The sequence below is a fragment of the Acanthisitta chloris genome, unplaced genomic scaffold, assembly GCF_000695815.1.
Source record: "Acanthisitta chloris isolate BGI_N310 unplaced genomic scaffold, ASM69581v1 scaffold37079, whole genome shotgun sequence".
In the NCBI taxonomy this organism is placed as follows: domain Eukaryota; kingdom Metazoa; phylum Chordata; class Aves; order Passeriformes; family Acanthisittidae; genus Acanthisitta; species Acanthisitta chloris.
In genome coordinates, this window is record NW_008692689.1 from 4,609 (window position 1) to 25,833 (window position 21,225).

General features: G+C 41.3%; 1 protein-coding gene across 1 annotated transcript in view; it reads left to right on the forward strand.

Moving 5' to 3' along the window:
* SCUBE2 (signal peptide, CUB domain, EGF-like 2) overlaps nt 1-21,225 on the forward strand; it is a gene marked incomplete at its 5' end in the record, with an annotated part of 38,898 nt that overhangs the window by 2,738 nt on the left and 14,935 nt on the right. Inside the window, 13 exons of the mRNA XM_009082745.1 lie at nt 1,120-1,254; nt 6,942-7,067; nt 7,460-7,576; nt 8,449-8,538; nt 10,195-10,311; nt 11,306-11,428; nt 12,958-13,074; nt 16,141-16,263; nt 16,742-16,855; nt 17,459-17,545; nt 18,227-18,331; nt 19,532-19,687; nt 20,052-20,255. Of these exons, the coding sequence (XP_009080993.1) occupies nt 1,120-1,254; nt 6,942-7,067; nt 7,460-7,576; nt 8,449-8,538; nt 10,195-10,311; nt 11,306-11,428; nt 12,958-13,074; nt 16,141-16,263; nt 16,742-16,855; nt 17,459-17,545; nt 18,227-18,331; nt 19,532-19,687; nt 20,052-20,255 (1,614 nt within the window). The remainder of the gene's footprint in view (nt 1-1,119; nt 1,255-6,941; nt 7,068-7,459; nt 7,577-8,448; nt 8,539-10,194; nt 10,312-11,305; nt 11,429-12,957; nt 13,075-16,140; nt 16,264-16,741; nt 16,856-17,458; nt 17,546-18,226; nt 18,332-19,531; nt 19,688-20,051; nt 20,256-21,225) is intronic.

Consider the following 21,225-nt stretch of genomic DNA (forward strand, 5'->3'; position numbering starts at 1 on the left):
TTCTGCCAGAAATGCTACAATGTTAAATTAAAAATAATGTACTGTTAGCCAGGAGCAATGAACAGAACAAAGAGCAAACATGATGTTACATATGAATTTGCAAATGAAACCAGTGATTTGCCTCAGCAATGTTTTGTCCAGCTTTGAAGGGACTGAGCATTTCTACTTGTTAAAATTGACATTTCTGAAAATTAGGGTAGGAAAATTATTTCCTTGTAGTGGTTGCAAAAAAGCTGTGCTTATTAAGGGGTAAAATTGCAAAGAACTGGAGATTGGGATGAGTGTTCAGAGGCTTGGCAGAAGTTTTTCTACTCTCTGGTTCTCTTGGTTATCTTGCAAACAGAGCCAGTCTGTGTTCTCTGGCATTCTTGAAGCTCAGACTATTGCAAAATCAACACTAAAACTGTTTCCAGAACTTCTGCTCTTGTCCTTTATTGCAGTCAGGCAACATAGCAGCAGCCTTGACGGTAAGTAGTGATGGCTTAAAACTTGAGGGAGGATGATGATAAATCAAACTGAGCATCAGAAAAGATATGGTGTATGAATTCTAGCTAGGAGGGAAGTCAGGAGCAGGGGATAGATTTTTAGCTAAATTTATTTTGAAGGTTGTATTTTTCTTGTCCCACCTTTGCTTCAGAATGAGGGACCTTCTGGAAGAACGCCTTTTATAGTTTGGATGGGTTTGGAGCCAAAACTGTATCCCATGGAGCAAGACAGAGCTATGTATGGTTGCTCAACCTAGGTGTGCCTGTGCTAGGCCACGGAGTGGCAGTGCCATCCAGCTGCCCCCAGGGGTAGAGAGCATTCCTGTGGGTGGTGGGGGAGTCCTGCTTCTGGCCTCACTGGTGCTATTCCACCTTAGCCCTAACCAGCAACCCTGCTTGGTTGGGAGCCTTGTGACTGCTTGGGCAAACTGCAAACAGGGGAAGAGCAGCAGCAAAAATATACTTCTCCAATGGTGACAACACAGCAGCAACAGGCCAGCCTGGGGTGTCTCAGCTGCTTTGGTGGTTACACGTCGAGATGATGTCTGTCTGTACTGCATGTTGAGTGGCTGCTGCCAATAGGAGTGTATTGGTGTTAGTACAAAGCTGATCTCTCTCTGTTTCTCTCTTTCAGATACAGATGAATGCATGTTCAACAATGGTGGTTGCCAACATGTTTGCATCAACACTGTGGGGAGCTATGAATGTCGCTGCAAAGAAGGGTTCTTTTTGAGTGATAACCAGCATACCTGCATCCACCGCTCAGAAGGTACTGGCTGCTTCCCTCCAGACACCAAGCAGGAGTTTCTGACAGAAGTTAACTGCAATCTCTGAAGCATTTTCAAAAGTATTTTTAGGTTGAGGTTTCCAAAGCTGTGAAGGGTCTCGAAGTCCTCACTCCTTTTAAAAGGAACAGTGTGTCAGAATCTTCTAAGTGACTTTTAAGATTCTTCATCCCTTCTGCCTCTTTGATCCCACCTGTATGTCTGCAGTATTGTGTATGCCTTGTTAGAGGCTGTACTCCCAGTGTACCTGATGCTCTGTCATGCAGCTGTGTCCTGATCCAAAGAATGGCAACAAATGGAAGGACAGCAAGTTCTGACCATTTTCATTGGCTTTAGATATAGGTCAATACCTGCATTATCTTCAGTTACCATTTGGATTCCCTGTACAGTGTTTAGGTTTCAGCTAAGAGATTTGCTGTTTGTTAGCACCAGAGGTATTCAAATCTTGTTCTTCGTTTTGAGTGAAACCTTTATGAATCAACCTTTGAGAGATCAGAGAGTCTTGGGTATCTAATCAGACATCAGATTGTACAAAATTATTTTGGATGCCCTTAGGGAATACTTTCAAGTGGCTGCTCAAATCAGGGAGTTGTCCATTGTACAGTGAAAATCTTACTAAGAAGTATTTAAAGCTGCAAAGCTTTCTTTAATCTATGGCTTATTGTTGGCATGCCTATAAGAAGAACCTGAGCATGAGTAAACAAATCTCACTTTAAAACTCCCCATAGTGAAGAGATCAACATTTATAGACATATATGGCCATCCACAGATGAGTGTGCTGAGGTGGCTGTCATCTGACAAAGCTGGGTTGATCTTTTGTTTGAATTAACAATTTGTATTCTCAGCTTCTCTGGTCTGGGCCTTGATCTCACAGGGATTGGGTGAGGCATGGTGGTTTCTCAGGCTGTTGCTCAGCTTGCCACTGCGGGGGCTGAGCCAGGAGTGGGGACAAGCAGGAAGACTGCAGTGAGGCAAGGCATTTCCCTTCATCTTGTCTTGCTAGCAGTGAGGTATGTTTGTGTGCATGCATGGATGGTGTGGTGTGTCTAAGGATGAAAATCAGTTGCTTGAGCTCCTTGTCTTGTCTGATGCCAAGGAGGGAAAAACTTCCAACTCATTTTATTCATACTTGCTGCTACTTGAGTACCTACTACTCTTCTGAACTAACAGCAGCAGCATTTCCTATCATTAATATTTGTTCCTTAAATTGTACCTTTGGAATTCTCCCTCTGTTTTTTGGGTTGGTGGGTTTTTGTTTTAGGGTTTTTTTGTTGGCTTTTTGGTTGCTTTTTTTTGTGAAAAAAGGCCCTTTTTTCATAATGCTAGATTTCCACTAAATTTAGGGGTTTTTTTTTCTTTGAGGAGAAAAACAGAGGGGAAAAAAAGATACATTTTTTTTCTGAAAACTGCTAGATGAAATATATTTTTATCAAAACCTGTCTTAAGAAAAAAAACTGGTTTTGCCTGAAATGCTTTTGTTTTTCTTAGTAAAATACGAAAGTATTTGTTTTGTTTTCTTTAAAAGCCATTTTTTCAGGTTATCATGCTGTGACTGTTTTGTTCCCACTTCCCCTCCATTACTGTAAAGTGCTCCATGGGATTCCCCACATTTTTTTTAACTTTTTATTTCCCTTGGGTGGGCAGGTCTGTTGTAATCAAGTCTCACTGCTTTATCTTTCCCCTCTCTTCGTTCTCTGCTTTTCTGTTCATTCCTAGGACTTCTTTTCTCTGCCCCGTGTATGCATCACAGTGTATGTACTTTTAGTTCTCTTCTGAGACCTCACAGCATTGATTAAAGCAGCCTTTGGCACCTACTGCCTAGACCGTCTATTCAGTTTTGCTTCTTATTTGTAATATGAGGGAATATTTCCTTCCCTGTCTCTCAGCCCACTTAAGAGAGTTTATACATTAATGCCTGATTGACTTTCCTTGTGGTGTGCAATACTAGCCTTTACATACACAGGAAAAAGTGTACTGGAGTTGAGATAGAAGAGTTCGAGAGGCTTGGGGCTGTTGTATTGCTTCTCATAAGCAGTGTAACAGGGGAGCCTGAGAGTCATCTGCCCTTCAAAGTCTATCATCTTGCAACTCTCCTCAGGGTGCCTTGTCACTTACTGTAACATGGGACTCAAGGTCAGGTAGCTATTAGAGGAGAGTTTGATAATTAAAGCTGATTTTTCTTCTGATCTGACAGTATTGGTCTGAGGCATAGGCATGCTCTGGGGGACTGGATGGTTGTGCCTGCTTAAACCACAGGAACTGAAAGTGTCCTGGGAAGTTGTGCACAGTCCTATTTTTATTCTTGGCTGTCTTCTTTGAATGAGCTGGGAGAACGAATTTACCTTGGGAGGCTGTTTAAGGAGCTGGCAGGGCAATCATGCATATCTTGTTTCTGTGTTTAACTTGCTCCATATTAGAGAATATAAACATTTGAAGGGAAACGAGGGGTTTTTTTGTGAGTAAATATGTAGTACCACGTGGGGTTGCTGTTGTTACGGATGGTAAATCTTGCTGCTCTCTCTTGTGGTATTTCACAGGCATAGCTGTCTGCTCATTGGGCTGAATCAATAGGAGTGAACAGCATCTGCAAGATGAAAGCCACATTGAAATCACTATGTGGACTGAAAGCTCATACATAGGGCACCATCTCAGCTGTCGCTCTTGAAGTCCTTCTGACTGTGGAGAATGTTTATTTTGGAAAAGTTGCCTTAGCACAAGGGTGTACAAAGCATGATAAAAGGCTAAAGTGTTCCTGGGATGTCCTGTTCTGATGGCTGTGCCAATGCTCCTCACCATTTGGCTAATAGAGGGAACCTCTGACAATCTCTGGTAGCTCTCTGTACAATTGCATCCTCCCACTCTGTCTGATTGAGTGCCTGTTTGAATGTGCCCTAAATGGAGCCTTAAAGCTCTTAACAGATTGGGATGATGTCTCAACATCATCTGTGCAAAAAACTAAACAAATAAAAAGATTTGAACACAGATCATACATGTAAAAGAGTAATTTTTTTATTACATGGCAGGGAAATACTGTGCTTCCTTTTTTTGCCTGTCTTTGCCAGTGACAGGAGTGGTCAGATCTCAGGTTTGCTGGGTAACTTCAAAAAGGACCAGTCATCAGAAAGGACTCATCTGGCTTGGGATCTGCTTGGTGAGGCAGGCACTGGATTTGGCTCTGTTGGCTGTGTGCGACAGTTGAGTGTCATCCATCCCAAGACACTTATATGTCACTAGGGCAGCGTCTTGTGCAAGATAAATTGAGTGTCTAGGAATTACATGGTGGGATTTGACTAAAATTTGTTTGGGGTTCAGTTCTGGACCACAGTCTGCCAGGAACAATGTGACCTGGGAGAATTTGTGTCCATGAAGGAGTTCACAGTCACACTGCATGTACAGCTTTACAGTCATCTCTTTAATACAGCCTTATAAAATGGGGCTGAGAGAAATCATCTACCACCTTTGGAAACAAGCAGCAGTTTCATAGTAAATGCTAGAATTTATTATGCAGATGTAGGTTGCCTTTTGGCTCAGCTTGATTTTGATGGGTTTGGTTGAGTACCTTGTTACACAATGGGTACTTTGTTGTGAAAATGTGTCCTGGTTTGGAAAGTACAGTTTTAGCTTTCTGTGGAGACATAATTGAATTCTGCACACTCAGAACAGAGCAGTCTCAAAGGGAGCATTTAAACCATTCGTCTGGTGTCAGTGAACTTTGCCAAAGTACCTGCTTGAACAGTTTCCCCTTTGGTAGCTCAGTAGAGACAAAAGAATAAGTTTGTTAACAGAAACTAAGCTGCTAAATCTCTTAATGCTCTCTAACACCTCAGAGCTAACAGGCCAGATCATATTGCATGCTTGAGACCAGAACTTTCACAAAAACACTGGTGTTAATGAAGCTAATTTGTGGCCTTATAGGTTGTCTGTTCCCTGACTGACACGATAATGGATGACAGCTTTCATGTGGGCTCCTAGGGCTGTGTCTGTGTGCTGCAGGATTTGAAGCCTCATTGTCTTGTTGGACTTGTAGGGAGTCCTCACTGTGGGAAAGGAATCAAAAAGCCAGTAGAGCAGAATAATCTGGGCTCTGCAATGTCCGTCCTTTTGTGGCTTAAAGCTGTCTTAGTAGAGAAAGGGTACTGTAGCTGGTGAGAATAGCACTGTAGAGCAAGGACCTAATTGAAGTGTAGTGGAATAATGGTGATGTGCTGACCTCTGTTTGACAATGCAGTGGGTTTGTTTCATTTAGTAATAACACTGCAAAAAGAGCTTTTTAGCAGCATAGTCTCATTTTTCATTCTGCCTCTGTGCAACTGCTTAACTCTGTAGAAGTCCACTGAGGTGATGTGGGATAAGCCCTTGCAGCCAAAATATGCTCCACTTAGTCTCCTCAGATGCAATGTTCTCATCAAGAAGAAAAAGCATTTTGGTGTAACTTGTCTTATTAAAGTCAAATGTGCCAAGGCAGGGAATTTGATGTCATAGGTATATTCTCCATATACTTGAGGAGAGCATTCAGTTGTCTTCTCTCCCAGTTTTGTAGCACTATAGAAGACTTCATCAAAAATCTGTGGTATACTGTTAAAAGAAACACTTTAAAATTTGGTCTAATGATCCCATTTGACAACTCAGCCAGCTGCTGTGTGGTTTTATGTTGCTTGTGTACAAATTGTGTCACCATTTTGCCAATGACAAAGGCAGTAATTTCATTGAACCATGGGACAAGGTGAAAGAAGCCTTTACAATAATTTTAAGAACTATTCTACCCTGTTTAATTGACTTCATCTTCTTGCAAAGGCCAGACAAGATACTCCAGCAGTCATTGAGTGCTGTGCATGAAACGCTTGTAACTGTCAGAGATAAAAATGACGATGTTTTTGGGAAGTGCAGCAAAGGGAAGAGAGTCACTGGTGTCACACTGCTTTTTCATTCAGTTAAAGCAGGCACCGGCACTAACTTCTGCCTGGATGTGAAGGTGTGTAGAAATACAGAAACCTGTGATAATCCCCAGGGGGATTATTTGGAGTGATACTATTAAAAGCAATACTAGTAAAAGTAGTACTTATCGAAATCAGAAAAAAATTGAAAACAAAATGGTTAGTAAAAAAGAGAATTGACATATGGCATATGTACAGTCTGCATGTCTGCCTGGTCACTGCTTGGTCACTGCTGGGGTAGGTTATTGCTTTGGGAATCAGCTTTGTAGGCCTGTAATCAATACTGGGATGACTTGTGACTGTTGGCCTAAACATACCTGTGTCTGGATGCTGCTTGCTTAAGCAGAGAAATAATAACTTCACTTTAGGCTTTAATCTTGCCAGGTATTGGGCACCTTGAAATTTTTATAAAAGAAATTAGGAGGTTTTATAAAGTGAGAGCATTGGATGAGAACTCAGGTGCTGTACGTATCTATGGATGTTGCTTTTTGACCTTGCAGTCAAAGAACGTGGGTACAGAAAAGATCACAGAAGGAGAACCCTTGGGGCCATTGACTTTGCAGGACTGGACTTCCTGCCTTTCCTGTCTGTAAGCTGATACTTCTTGTCTTGACATTGTAGGGTCTTCTCAGAAGTAGCAGGCTGTTGTATGTGTTTGTGTTGAAGTGACTTTGGCTATTGCCTGCACACAGAGATGCTGAGGATGCTGATGCTCTTGCACTTGCCTTGTTTTGCAGAAGGCATGAGCTGCATGAATAAAGATCATGGCTGTGCCCACATCTGCAGAGAAACACCCAAAGGAGGAGTTGCCTGTGAATGCCGACCAGGATTTGAACTGTCCAGGAATCAGAGGAGCTGCATTTGTATGCAACATTCTGCATATGCTTATGATTTCCCAAAGTGAACATATAGCGTTCTATTTGCAGTGATGTGGGATTTGGTGTGTTATAACTAAATTGGGATGACACGCCTCAATTGTGTGCATTTGAATTAAACTAAGATCAATGCTTTTTCTGGACACTCACACCAGTCTATTATTTGTTACAGTGTCTGTAGTTTGGGAGTTGTGCCATCATTTATAATGGTGGGAAGTTCAGCTCCACAAGAGAGCTCAGCAGTGTTTCAGTCTCGCAGAATTCTTCAGGAAAGGGACGTGTTAGGAAAGTGTATTGGATGGTCAAATGGAAACAGAATTGCACACTGTCTTTTAAAAATGCTGGAAGTACTTGAGATGTGACATGCATTTTCTTCCTAGTAACATGTAATCATGGAAATGGGGGCTGTCAGCACACATGTGATGATGCTGATAATGGACCTATTTGTGGATGTCACCCCAAGTACATCATGCATGTGGATGGGAAAACCTGCCTGGGTCAGTATATGGTGGAGGGAAGTATTTTTCTGTTGATGATCAACTCTAGGGTGGTATGGTGTTGCTGTGTGTACATGGTTAATGCTCCTCATAATAGTATGCCTAGAAAATGCCAAGAAATTCGAAACTAAGAAACCTGCTAGCCCATGAGTGAATTGATTTGGTCAAGGCAAATCATATTTCCCTATGTAAGTAGCTACCTAATACTATTGCAGTCTGTAATTATCACTGGTCTCTCTGAAGCACAAGGCCTGTCATTAAACAGAGACTAACCTTCCTTCTAGGATATTTTGGGTTCAGTTTCTCGTATAGCATGAGCCAGAGAGTGTAACCAAAGAGCACGTCTGTTAAAACCAGAACTCTGAAATCATTTAGTGGATAACTTTTTCTAAGCAGTCATCCAGTAAAGAAAATACTTAAGCTTTATAAACTCTTCCAGCCTCTGGAAGAGTTTGTTGGCTGTTGATTGAAATCAAATGCTCAGGCGTAACTGGCTGGTCCTTGTATTGGTCCATGATAGATGATGACAGTGGGCTCTTAACAGAACAGTTCATGACAGTTCAATTAGTTCTTTCATCTTGTTGCTGTTTACAACATCTGCAGCACATCTTTTGTTTTGTTAGGAATACTGAAGCAAACATGATTTGTAAGGAAGCCACAAAAGCAGAGTATTTTTATGGCTTTGACAGAAGGGCCTTCATGATTTTCATTCTTACTTTCTGTTTAAAAATAATTTATTTCTGACTAGTCAGTTCTAATTGTGATGTTTCAGTGTGTGATGCAGCTGTTCGCATGTGTGTATGTATTGAAAGTCAGATGAGGTTTCTTGTCAGGGCACCTTTACTCATTTGCTTTTTACTTGTTCCTTACAGAGAGGGAAGAGGCTTCTGTTGAAATTTCAGAGGGAAACACCACAGCAGCGGCTGATGTGGACAAGAGGGTGAAGCGACGGTTGCTTATGGGTAAAAGTGCTATTTCAAGATAATTTTGCTGTTTGTTGAAACCTCCTGTATTGAAAAATTAGTGCGGGTTTGTTTGGGTTTTTTTATTGTAACCATCACCTCTGGGCTGCATTCTGCCTGAGATGCTCCACTCTTTCTTAAAGAAATAATATTATTCCATAATGTGCAAGAAATTACATGTGCTCTGACAGTCAGTAGGAGGGATCAGGAACTTGCCCTTCAAGCAGCATATGATTCCATGGTTGTAATTCACCGTGGGAATGCAGTACAATTCCCTCTGAGCTGCAGTTTTACTCGGTTTTTTTAGTCTAGATTGTGGAGGAAGCCATGTTTTACCTGCTTCTATTCAATTGAAATTCTACTTCTGCATGGAAGAGACTTGTGCTCTGTGGTGGATTGCATCTAAAAGGACACATTAGGGTACAAGGCTATCTTATTCTTCCTAGGGGTGTTTGCATCTGGCCCAGAATGTCAGACTCTGGGGCTCTGTTACTACAGGGAAGGCACTGGCGTGAGAAACAATCACTGTGTTCCCAGGGCAACTGGGTCAGTGTATGTCCTTCTCTCACAAGCCCTTTCTCCAAGCAGTCAGGGTGATTTACTGTGCTTACTGGCATTTGCCACAATAGTGGCTTGAAGCAGAGAGCCTGAGGAAGAAACTACCAGAAGTACAGGGCTAGCCCTGACCTTCCAAATTCATATTCAGACAGAAAAAGTGACATTTCTGTGGAAAGAGGAATGAAGAAGAGGCATTCTGAGTGTCTTCCCTTGGGGTTGGACACAGCCTTCCAGTACTGAATGTGAGATGAGACATTGGGAGAGAATAAACCAGTAAAGCTCTCAAAATTTGAGAATAAGTAGTTTATGCTTGATGCTGCACAGAACTAGGAGACAGAGCTGGAAAGAGAAGGTCAGAAAGCAGAGAGAGAGAGAATGTTCTTTGCAGCTCTCTGAATCAATATGTGCTATATAAAATTGCATTTGTCCAGCCAGTGAAAAGACTGTTAAGACTGACTGAGGTGGTTAGACTGGCTACAAGGGGATGAATGCCAAAGAGTGAATTATTTCTGTTTAATTGGATATGAAGAACCATGTTTTAGGGGTGTTGGCCAGAAAGGTTTGCTGAGATTTAGCCATAGTTTGCATAGGGGGAAGTTAGAAGAACACACATTAAGTTGAGATGGTGCCTGGATTACCAGCCTGAAGGAGCACAGTGTGGGTGTAATACACCATGACTGGGAGCACAGGTAGCATGGGAAGGTGTGTTGGGAGGGATTTAAGAAAACTGGTTTAGTAGTGCTGAGTGTAACCAGGTGTCTGAGCGTTGGTGGGAATTGTCAGAGGATCAGCCAGGATTGAGTGGGGGCATAAGGAGACAGATTGACAGTAACAGGTCCATCACTAAGGAGACAGGGATTTGTGTTTAAGGACAAGAATACCCAGAGGACAGTATCTTAGTTTGTAGAGACTCCACAAAATACCTGGAAATAGCTGAGGCAGGATTTTTGCCAACACATATATTTAGTAGCTGCTCGTGTATACTAGACTATAAGTGATTGAATAGCAGTGTGTTTGAAATGTGCCTTGTATCACATGATGTTTCTTGTTGCCTTTATAATGTTCCTGAGCAAACTTCAGCTTTATCTTGTTGTCTAGAAACGTGTGCGGTGAATAATGGCGGCTGTGATCGTACATGTAAAGATACATCAACTGGAGTTCACTGCAGCTGTCCCGTTGGGTTCACACTCCAGTTTGATGGAAAGACATGTAAAGGTGAGTTTTATACTCATGGACACGTGTGTACCCACACTTTGCTGTAAGGTTTTAACCTCCAGACTAAGGTAAACTAGTGTCCAGAGGAAAGCCAGTATGTGTAATCTGACCAGAGAAAGGACTGCAGCTAGAGGTAGGGGCATGATTTGCATCACATCAGGTGTATCACGTGCAGAGAATCTCTTCTGCTCTGCCCTCCCTCTTGCCACTTCCACCTCTTGTGCCAAGATGGCCTCATTTTTCACAGGTGAGATTTGGTAGGAAATAATACTGGTCTGTGGTAAAGTAGACGTCAGTAATGGAAGAGGCAGGTATGTGGGTGCTCACAGGTATACCGTCTAATAGTCTGCTGTTTACTCACAGTCAGCAGTTTGTGAGTAAATATCAGTGTGTAAACAGAGATGTGTTTTATAAATATGTACTGGTCCAACCAGCTCTAATGAGAGTACTGGCAGGGAGCAAAGGGACAGTTAGGTTTTGTATTAGAATACATTTTCCAATAATTAGATGTTAAGACTGTTCTGCTAAGCAAAAATTATGAAATCCCCATGCCTGAGTCAATTAATACTAGATAAAGGCCTCATTCTAATACTGTCATGAAAAGGATGGAGTTAGCTCAGAAAGTCTCTGCCTGACATTTCTGCAGGGCTTCTGAAGAGGAAATGGAGAGGATGTTTAAAATGCTAAAACCTTTTAGAGCATGTTGGAGTCAAAATGTTTTCTGACAGAACTTAGGGAAATGGTCATTTATGAACACATATACCCAAAACTGACAGCAATATGTTAAATGAGAGCAAATAACACTGGCCTGGGGCTGAATGAGCCAGGTCATTCTGAAGAGTTGGATCTGATCTTCCTTACTGTTTGTGGTAGTCTCACTAGATTTTGTTTCTGGGCTCCTCTAACCAATCGGCCGTGACTGTTGTCTGGATCTGGCAGTGGAAGTATGTTGAGTGCGCTGTGTTTATTTGCTGAAGTGTTTTTTTCGTTACAGATATTGATGAATGCCAGTCCAATAATGGAGGCTGTGTTCATTTCTGTAAGAACACTGTTGGCAGTTTTGATTGCAGCTGCAGAAAAGGATTTAAATTATTAACAGATGAGAAATCCTGTCAAGGTATGTGCACTGGAGAGACAATAGTAGAACAAAGTAGGACAAATCAGCGTGGCTTGGACATCTCCTAAAATAATGAAGTGATAATGAGCCCCAGAATAATTTCCATTGCTCAGTTTTGGATTTTTTTCTTCTGAAACAGCTGTTGAATTAATACAGTTGGCTTGATACTATCATAGGAGATATGTTTAATGGCACAGTGAACTATTATCTGGAAGCAACAGAGACAGCATCATATCGAAAAGCTTTCTGTGAGGCTAATGCTTCCTCCTGCCTTAATGATCTTACAATAATTTGCAGGTAAAAATAGACAATATCTCTCTGTCCATCTTACTGACTGATTCTCCATTGCAGTGAAATGACTTTTTCTTAATGGGACATTGAGTTGCCGTGAATTCATTATTTGAGGGGGAAAAAAAGATATGATGCGATCTATGAAATTATAGGCCTGTAGACAGACTGGAATCACTATTCCCTAAAACATCATAAAGCATTTGATTTTGTGGATGATGTGGATTTCTCCTGTGAGACTTACAAAGCATATTTGTTTTACTGTATAATGGTTTGTACATATAGAGTTAGCAATCCTGTTTAAGCTGCTTAAATGGATGAAAATGTAAAGATCAAGATGGTCTGTGGTTTTGGAAAAGCTACAGCATGAAATAATGTAAAGTCAATCAGCCAGTTGGTGAATTATGCCATTTCCAACAGCCAGCTGACATCAATGATGAATTTCAGAAAGCCGAACAGAAAAGAATTTTGTTCTTATACTTTCTAAATCAGACAAGGAAGAACAACTATTTATATGGAGCAAACTTATTATACAAACACCCAATTTTTAGGATAGTTTATGTGTCTTTTTTGTAATGGAATCTGTTTATGAAAATTCATTTTAAAGACTTGTATCTCCCTTCTATTACTTTCCCTAGACTGTTTCAAAAGTGATACCTTGAAGCATGCTAAAGCCCAAGAAAAAAGATTTTTGCAATTTGTCAGTGAAGTTGATGTGAATGTTTTTGTGCTTTGCAGCATTCTTACATGGCATGCTTAATGGGCTAGCACAGAAATTTTAGGTACTTTTTGTGATATAATGAACATTCTCTCTCGAAGAACATGGTGATTTTCAGCAGGCTTAAGTCAGGCACTGCACATTCGTATAGAATGAAAAGTGTGGCCTTTGCTTTCATTCAGGGGGAACAAACAAAGGTGATATTTTCTTTTATAGACTTCTTTTATAGACTTTTCTTAATAAGAGTTTTGTCAGCAGTTTTCTCCTCCCATAGAAGGGAAGTAATTTGTTTTAAACATAATTTTAAAAATGTAACAGCAGTTTTTGTGTTTGCCAAGAAAATGTTTGTTTGGCAAGGTAAGTGCTCTTCTAAAGGTTTTCATTTCATTATGCTTCATTATTTGCCTTACAAGAATTTGCTTAGTTTACATTAATCTGCACATCTCTGCATCCAACTGTGCTAGCTCATCAGGGCTCCCTTGTCAGCCTGAAGGATACTGATGCATCCCTTTAACACTTGCAGACATTGATGAATGCTCTTTTGAACGCACATGTGACCACACGTGCATCAATCATCCAGGCACCTTCGAGTGTACTTGCAACAAAGGATATGCTCTCTATGGCTTCATACACTGTGGAGGTGAGTTACAGAAAGACAGTACAGGCCATGATGACAGAGGGCTGTTGCCACAGGTCTAGTTAGTGTCTGTGTAAGACACAAGCCTAGGTATATGCAGTAGGCCTATGAAGTAAATTTTGCTCTTTGCCTTCATAATGAGACATAGCAAAAGTAGAAACTAATCCTGCTTATTCTGTCTTTGCCCAAATGATTTTACCTTCACACCATGCATCCAGAAAGCACCTGTAACTATTAGGACAAACTGATGGGTTTTGCATTTGGATGTTAAAAACTGCAATTTTGTGCAATTTTCAGAAGTGTCATTGATTTCAATGAAAAGTCAGTAGAATAGGGCTTAAAGAACAGGAAGCTCTGAATAACTTTGAAAATTATGCTTCTGCAGGTTGTCTGTGCATATGCCAGATCCTCATGTGATATAGATTGAAATTGAGCTGATCTCGTACCACTAATTTACATTGGCCAAGATTAATACTCTTAAATCTTTTATGTTTTTCCTACAAGAACAGTTCAAGGAAAGAGAAAGATGTTCACAGAACCCTGATGTGTCAAGTGTGAATATTTGTGTGACAAATTCCCAGAATTAACATGAGGAAATGAATAACGGGGACACTCAGTGGAATTAAACTAATTTTATATAAGGTCTAGACAAGACCTTACTGACTCCACAAAACTTCACTGACTTCATATGCTACTTAATTCTGAGTAAGACCTATTTATTTCTGAGGCAGAATGAGTACACTTGAACTTGACGATAACAATTCAGAAATCTCTGTGTGCCTGTTCTATTCTAACCTCTACCTCTAGAAAGTCTGCAGAGAAGTTTAAAGGGCTACGACATCACTGTGTTTTATCCTGATGAACAGGTAAATGTGTCTGGATAATGAATAACACTGTTCATGTGCTCCCTCAGAAAGGGACCTGGGAGTTTGGATAAATAGAAAGCTGAACAGGAGCCAGCAGTGTGCTCAGGTGGCCCAGAAGGCCAATGGCATCCTGGCCTGGATCAGGAACAGAGTGGTCAGCAGGGCCAGGAGGTGATTCTGCCCCTGGACTCAGTGCTGGTGAGGCCACACCTTGAATCCCGTGATCAGCTCTGGGCCCCTCAGCTCAGGAAGGATACTGAGGTGCTGGAGCAGGTCCAGAGCAGAGCAACGAGGCTGGTGAAGGGACTGGAGCACAAGTGCCATGAGGAGAGGCTGAGGGAGCTGGGGGTGTTCAGCCTGGAGACGAGAAGGCTCAGGGGAGACCTTCTCACCCTCTGCAACTCCCTGACAGGAGGTTGGAGTCAGGTGGGGGTTGGTCTCTTCTCCCAGGCAACCAGCAGCAGGACAAGAGGGCACAGACTCAAGCTCTGCCAGGGGAGGGTTAGGTTGGATATTAGGAAGAGATTTTTTCCAGAGAGAGTGCTCAGGCATAGGAATGTGCTGCCCAGGGAGGTGGTGGATTCACCATCCCTGGAGGGTTTCAAGCTGAGACTGGATGTGGCACTTAGTGCCATGGGCTAGTGACCACGGTAGGGTTGGACTCGATGATCTTTGAGGTCTCTTCCAACCTGGTTGATTCTATGATTCTACTTGTTAAAAGAACTCTGTTCTCGTTAATTCCTCTGCATTAATTCCATTTATTTTGGCCACCAGTGAAGGAAAGGAACTGTAATTTTGCTGTTGACTGCTAATGGGTCTTTTCTTATCATACTCCTGTGCAGAAGATGTTAATCCCTGTACTCAGTAAGTCCTTCATTGACTGGCAATCGCAGGCTGTGTCAAAGCTGGTAGGGATATTGAATACACACTTTCTGATCTCTGTGGAAGGAGACACTAAGTGCTGGAGATAATAGATTGCCGTTGCATGCAGCATCCTAACAAAAGGTCAATGAAAACCAAAGATTTTGGCTGATTTTGTAGTATCTTGGGCAGCAGTGCCAGTTTAAGATGTTCCCTTCCTTCATCATTGATCTGCTGCTCATTCCTACCCCTGCTGTCTCAGTTGTTAACAGCAGATCTTCCTCAGAGATCAGATCTGTTTTGTAATGTGTTTTACAGTGCTTTCTAACAAATTGTTACTTAGAGGGGGGAACAAATGGTTATGGAACTTATTACCAATAACAAAAGTGTATGTAGAATACCCTCAGTTGCATGAACTTTGTGGGACTTGCAAGAGGTTTCTTGATGGCAGTTTTGTAGGTTTATGTGTAATTGCCATCAAGCTATGGGAGACAAGTGAAGCAATCATTAGAGCAGATCTGAGCAACAAAGACATAGAACTTTGCATTTCCCTTTGTTGAAATTCATGAGATTCCTATTGACCCATTTCTCCAGCCAGTCAAGATCCCTCTGAATAGTGGCACAACCATCTGGTGTATCAGCCACTCCTCCCAGTTTTGTGTCATCTGCAAACTTGCTGAGGGTGAACTCTTGTCCCATCATCCAGGATTAATGAAGACAATAAACAGTATTGGCCTTGGTATTGACCTCTGGGATACAGCACTAGTGAGTGGTATAATCTGCATCAGTATGCAAGTTTGTACCAAAAGCAGTATGTTGTGTTGTCAGTAGTTTCTCCTCCTAATGGCATTTATTGGGCAGGAGAAGGCCCTGAAATTGGCTAATTGGCCAAAAGGGACAATGGTGGTGTTTGCCCACAAAGTCAAACAGTGTTCCACAGTAGTTGTATCTGTCAGAGTACTTTGGAGGACTGACCAGTATGAATCCTGTCCATGTTGTTTGTCTCTATTTCAAATTAGAAATATTAAGTAACCACAGTGCAATGCAGTTTTTTATTTCATCGCCTTTGTTATCATATTGCTGAGGCTGAATATTGTTTAATTATGAAGTTTAAGGACATAGCTAGCATCTCCCCTTCACCAATATTTGGTCTATTTTGACTTTTATCAAAGGATTTCCATGAAGACAAACTGTTTCAAGGTGGGTGTTCAGATAGCATTCCTAAAGTCTTTTCCAAACCGTACTAAGCAGTGTTTGTGTACATGTTAACCAGAATGGACTTGGAATACAGAACTTTGAGAAGAGTAAATTTTTTTTAAGTATTTTTGCCTTTCCTCTGTAGATATTAATGAATGTAGCATCAACAATGGTGGTTGCCAGCAGCTGTGTGTGAACGTGCTGGGAGACTATGAATGCCTGTGTCACTCTAACTACAAGTTACACTGGAATAAAAAGGATTGTGTTGGTAAGGTGTCTGGTAAATACATTTCCATTCCTCATGTGTCTGATGGCCATGTGGTTATAGTCAGATCTGATGGTCTGTCCAGTTAAGTGGTACGAGTCATGGTTCCTGGTATCCCGCTTTACTTTTTAGCAAGGCATGATGCTAGGGATGTTGAAACTCATAAAAACAAGCAAAAAACAACCCCAGAAACAGGAGATACTTTGAGGGATTTTGATGCTTCCTTTCCTGTTCTTGTCTAGCCCATTCTTCTATTTACTTTTGTTTCTCTGTATGAGTAGGTTTGCTCATGATATTGAAAATTACTTATGTGGTGTGATCTTCCAGTGATTTTGTTTCATTTTCATTTTCTGTCTAAACAGCCTATCAACTGTGTGGGTGCTCTCAGGTACCAGCTACAAAAGCAGCTGCATGCCAGTTTGTTAGTGGGGTGTAGGTAGATGTTTTACTTCTGTGAGTATTTGTTTTATTCCATTTAGAGTCAAAAGGTCCCTTGCTGATAATATGTCACCCAAGGTATGGCTGCACTGCATTAAGAGTGGTGGGAGCAATAGATGCTTCTTGAGCTGCTCTCTGGATGTCCAGGTATTTTCTGGTAAGTTAAAACTAACAAAAGCAAGTTATTAGACAGTGTAAGAGTGGCAAACTCCTAATTGTCATGGAAGCCTTAAGCAGCAGACAATCATCAGGGACCTTTCTTCTTTCATGATAGATAATAAAAAAAGGGCTATATCCCTGCCAGTGTCCCAGGAAGGTCCCCCTTTACTTGTCTTCTAAAACCACCCTACTCTCAGATTCCCCTCTCATGACAACTGTCTTTTTGAAGCTGGTGAGGACAGTGCAGAATTCTCTGTGCTCCCTGGGCCATTCCTTAACTGGCCCTGAGAGCCACTGCAGAATGGGGTGAAGGCATTCCAGCCCTGCGTGGGGTCTGAGGTTTTGCCTGCTCAGACCCTCCACCCCACAGGACATGGCACGCGACTTGGCTGGTACTTACGGCACAGATGCTGGTTTTCTTCCTGAACCCTTTCAGTGGTTTTGGAGGAGACAAGCTCTAACGTGGAGTATTTTATGAACACCATTGTTTAAAAAGGTGAAGAAGGTGATGTCAATCAACAAATTTAAAATGTCTTTTATACCACAGGAGTCTTCAGTCTGTGGACTGTGCCTGTGTCTTTACTGTCTGTCTGTCTGTCAGGAACACAAGATGCCTACACCCTCACCTGTGGCAGCTCATCTCAGCTTAAGAAAAAGCAGCAAAATACAAATGCTTCCAGCTGGCTGGGTATTCACTACATTTACTGTTGCATGGTTTGATTTATTTTCATTGATAACTGAAATAAAGGTGTTTCTGTTGACTTTCTCTTTTCCCTCTCCATTGTATATTTTTCTTCTTCATGACTACAGTGGAAAATTCTCCTTGTGCCTCATCAGCGTTACTCGCTGAAAATAAGAACTTGAAAATAAGGAAAGAGAAAAAGATCAGTAGTAAAACCAACAGCTATACCAGGAGTGTCAATACCTCTTTTTAGTCATACTAACTGGACAGTGTGGACAACATACCGTATGTTTAGAATGAGATGTTGGACAGTAAAGTTTAGAAAGCATTTATAGCTAAACAGATAAGAGGTGCTATTTTATATAGGTATAAACTACTTTCTGAACAGATTTGCAGTATCTCTTTTGATTTCAACTAACCTTTATTTGATTAATTCAATAGCAGATCTGGACTTCATATCATTCTTCCTTTTTTTTAAATAAAATTTGCCACACTTAGTTCCAATTCAAGCTGTAAACCAGCTTCACAGCAGCAGGGATCTGGCATATCTTTAGGGTTTCTGTGATGACTGCTTTTTCACCTTATAGCAGCATATTTTTGATGTCATTATTATGATGTGACATTAGGGTTATCTAAATTTTCTATTCCTTTTTTTAAAAAATAACATGTCATTGTTTCTTCCTGAAGATGCCTCGGCTATCAAGATAAGCATAGCCTTTAAATTAAATGAAGGAAAATGTAGTTTGAGAAAGTCTGGGATGTTTCAAGAAGGTCTAGAACAGATGATACCAGGTATGACTATAAAAATGCAGGTAAGCAGGTTGGAGCCATAGCTCAGGGGTTATCACGTGCTTTCCAGATATGAAGTACACCATAAGCAAAGCACAAAGGACTTACAGGCTTTCTGCTCTTCACTGGTCTCATCAATCACACTCCTTTCCAGGCATGATTCTTGCAATAGTTATTTCAGATCCCAGGACTTCATTGTGACATCCTTACAGTCTTCCTAGAAAAGCCCTTCTTTTTTGTTTGTAGCACTGCTAATAAATTCTCAGTTAGTTCTTTTTCTTCATTTCCTTTCTGTCTTCATCTTTCTGTTCTTTTCTTTCTCACTTGTTCCTTACTGTCTTCCTCATCGAAGAATCTCCTGACCTTTTTATGCTGACTCTATTGTCAAAAGGTTATTCCTCTTTTATCTTGTTTTTCATTTGTACTTCAACAATCCCAGATGGACACAGTGCGTTCAGCTCTTCCATCTGTTCCCAAGCAGAAAGTATAGCCTGGGAATTGACAAAGTCAGCAGAAAATGAGGAGGAGTACATTAAAAAAAAAAAGGTGGATCTGGGGGAAGGAGTCACTAAACAATATGATGAATCAGTGTGTCAGTTTGTTTGTCCTTAGCAGAGTAACAACGAGAAACTACACTAGATGCTCAGTGAAGAGTTATGTGCTTCAGAACCAAAGCTTATTCTGGATGTTTTCTTTAACTAAATCTTATTTCCTCATTGAAACCTTGAAAATGCTCTTCACCTGTCTTGTGTACACAGCCACTACTTAATTTAAATAATATGGGTTTTTCGCATGCTTCATATGAGTGCAGATTTTTTTCCCTTGAGTAGCTTGCCTGATGCAGGCAGTGCCATGGCTTTCAGATGCTTTGCGTAGCGCAAAGGCAGTTCCTTAGAACCTGGTGGCAAAACCCAGGGGAAGCAGACTGAGCCCTGCTGCCAAGCTTCCATCCTAGTGGTGAATCAAGCCTCAGACCTGCTGCAGTACCAGAGTCAGCCTGACAGCACATTTGTATGTGCATGGGAGTCATTATATGTGAGAATGTATCAGTTGAGAAACTGGCCAAACTGTTTGTTTACTGGCACACAGAGATGATCGTTTGGTCCTCTTTAATTCTTCATGACAACATATGCACTGAGCACTAGTGAATGTTTAATAATGTAGCTGGACAAGCTTTTGCTTCCTTTAATTTTGTTCACACAGAGACATGTAATTCAGTAATGGAGAGCTTCCACTATGTAAACCTAACGTGCAGCTCTGGCAAGAATGTTCATGGAACCCTCAGTAGACTGTCAGCGACTAGAGACATTTTTATCACTGTGGACTTTGAGCTTGAAACAAACCAAAAGGAGGTGACAGGTTGGTTGGAAAATAATTCAAGGTGCGGTTTGAAGCTCCTTGCTGTTCACTCCTTAATTTCTGTATTTTGCACTCCTATCTGTATGCAAAACAAAAACAAAAAGTATCTCCTGTTTGGAAAATTAATTTTACTGCTTCAAAAAGAGTGAGAGATGGGGTTCGTTTCAAAGATCAAAGAGGTGCCCATAGATTGAAGTCTTGTGGTCTGATTAATTTTCTTCTAGCCTGTTGGTGTTGTCCTTAAGGATTTCAGACTTGTTCACAGAAGTTGCTTTCTCGGCGATTTGCATTGGTTGGTCTTTTGCACTGGGTGTGTTTTTGTGCATGGTCACTTATAGGAGCTTTCACCTTTGATCCTTCTCAGACACGTGTGATGTGCGCTGTGCTCGGAAGAAGACTGAAAAAAGGTTCCGTAAAACCATCCGAACCTTGCGAAAGACAGTCAGCAGGGACCAGTTCCGCATTCGCATCTCTGGCACTGACCACGAAGTGGCCAGGAAGTCTCTCAAGCCCTCAGAGCCACAGCAGGCCTGTGGTGTAGGACAGATATATCTGGGTAACAGATGCGGTAAGTTATATGTGAATTAGGAACAAACCATCGTGTGTGTTTTACTGCTTTGTTCAGGTCTGGTGAGCTCGGGGGGGATCATGGGATGCTTGTCCAGGAGAGGTGAAGGCTGCGTGTGAAGGAGTACAGGTTACTGTTAGTGCTACCAAGATGTGTGTCTCTGTTGTTGTCAATTGCTGTGTTACAGAGTAAAATAAGGGCTCGGTGCATTGCACCTTGCTATAGCTGATGTACAGCCTGGAATAAGCTCAAAGGTAGAAATTGGTGGGGAGTAACATCAGGCACCAATGGCCTTGGCGTCATCTGTGTTACTTCAAAGACCACATTTGATATTCAGTGTAACACTGTGTTTCATTTCTTCCTTGCTCCAAAGAAAAAGCTGAGCAGAATTTGATACAGTGGCATTCTCTTTGCTGATTAAGCTCTGAGTCTCAGAGAATCTTCATAACAGAATTACAAATTCATGGACAATAGGGGGTTTATAGGCCAGTACTGAGAAAAGTCTTAATTATCATGGCACTGGAGGGCACCACTGTAATGCAGTCCATAATAAATGCTTCTGAAGCACAAAAGTTAAGGAGAGGGGTCAGATGTTATATCTTAACAGGGGCCTAACAACTATGACAGCTAATTCAGGCTGCATGGGCTAGGCAGCATGTACGTGGATTGCGAATCAGCAAGCCTTTAAAATGCTTGTTAGATTGAATTAGTACATCTTCCAGCAGCAACGCATTTGGCCTAAGAATAGATTTTTCCAATCTAGTTTTGCTCACTCTAGGAAGAGCTTGGATTCATAGAACAGAAAAATTGTTTAAAACGTCTGTGCAAGCAAGCAGGGAATTACTCAGGATTTCTGTTGGAAAGAGCTGTAAGTTGTTTTGGTGTTTTTTCTTGTAACAGTGCAATAAGCCTGAAAAACTTTGGAAAGTTCACCAAGATTAGTTTATGTGGATATTTTCAAGCTATTGTG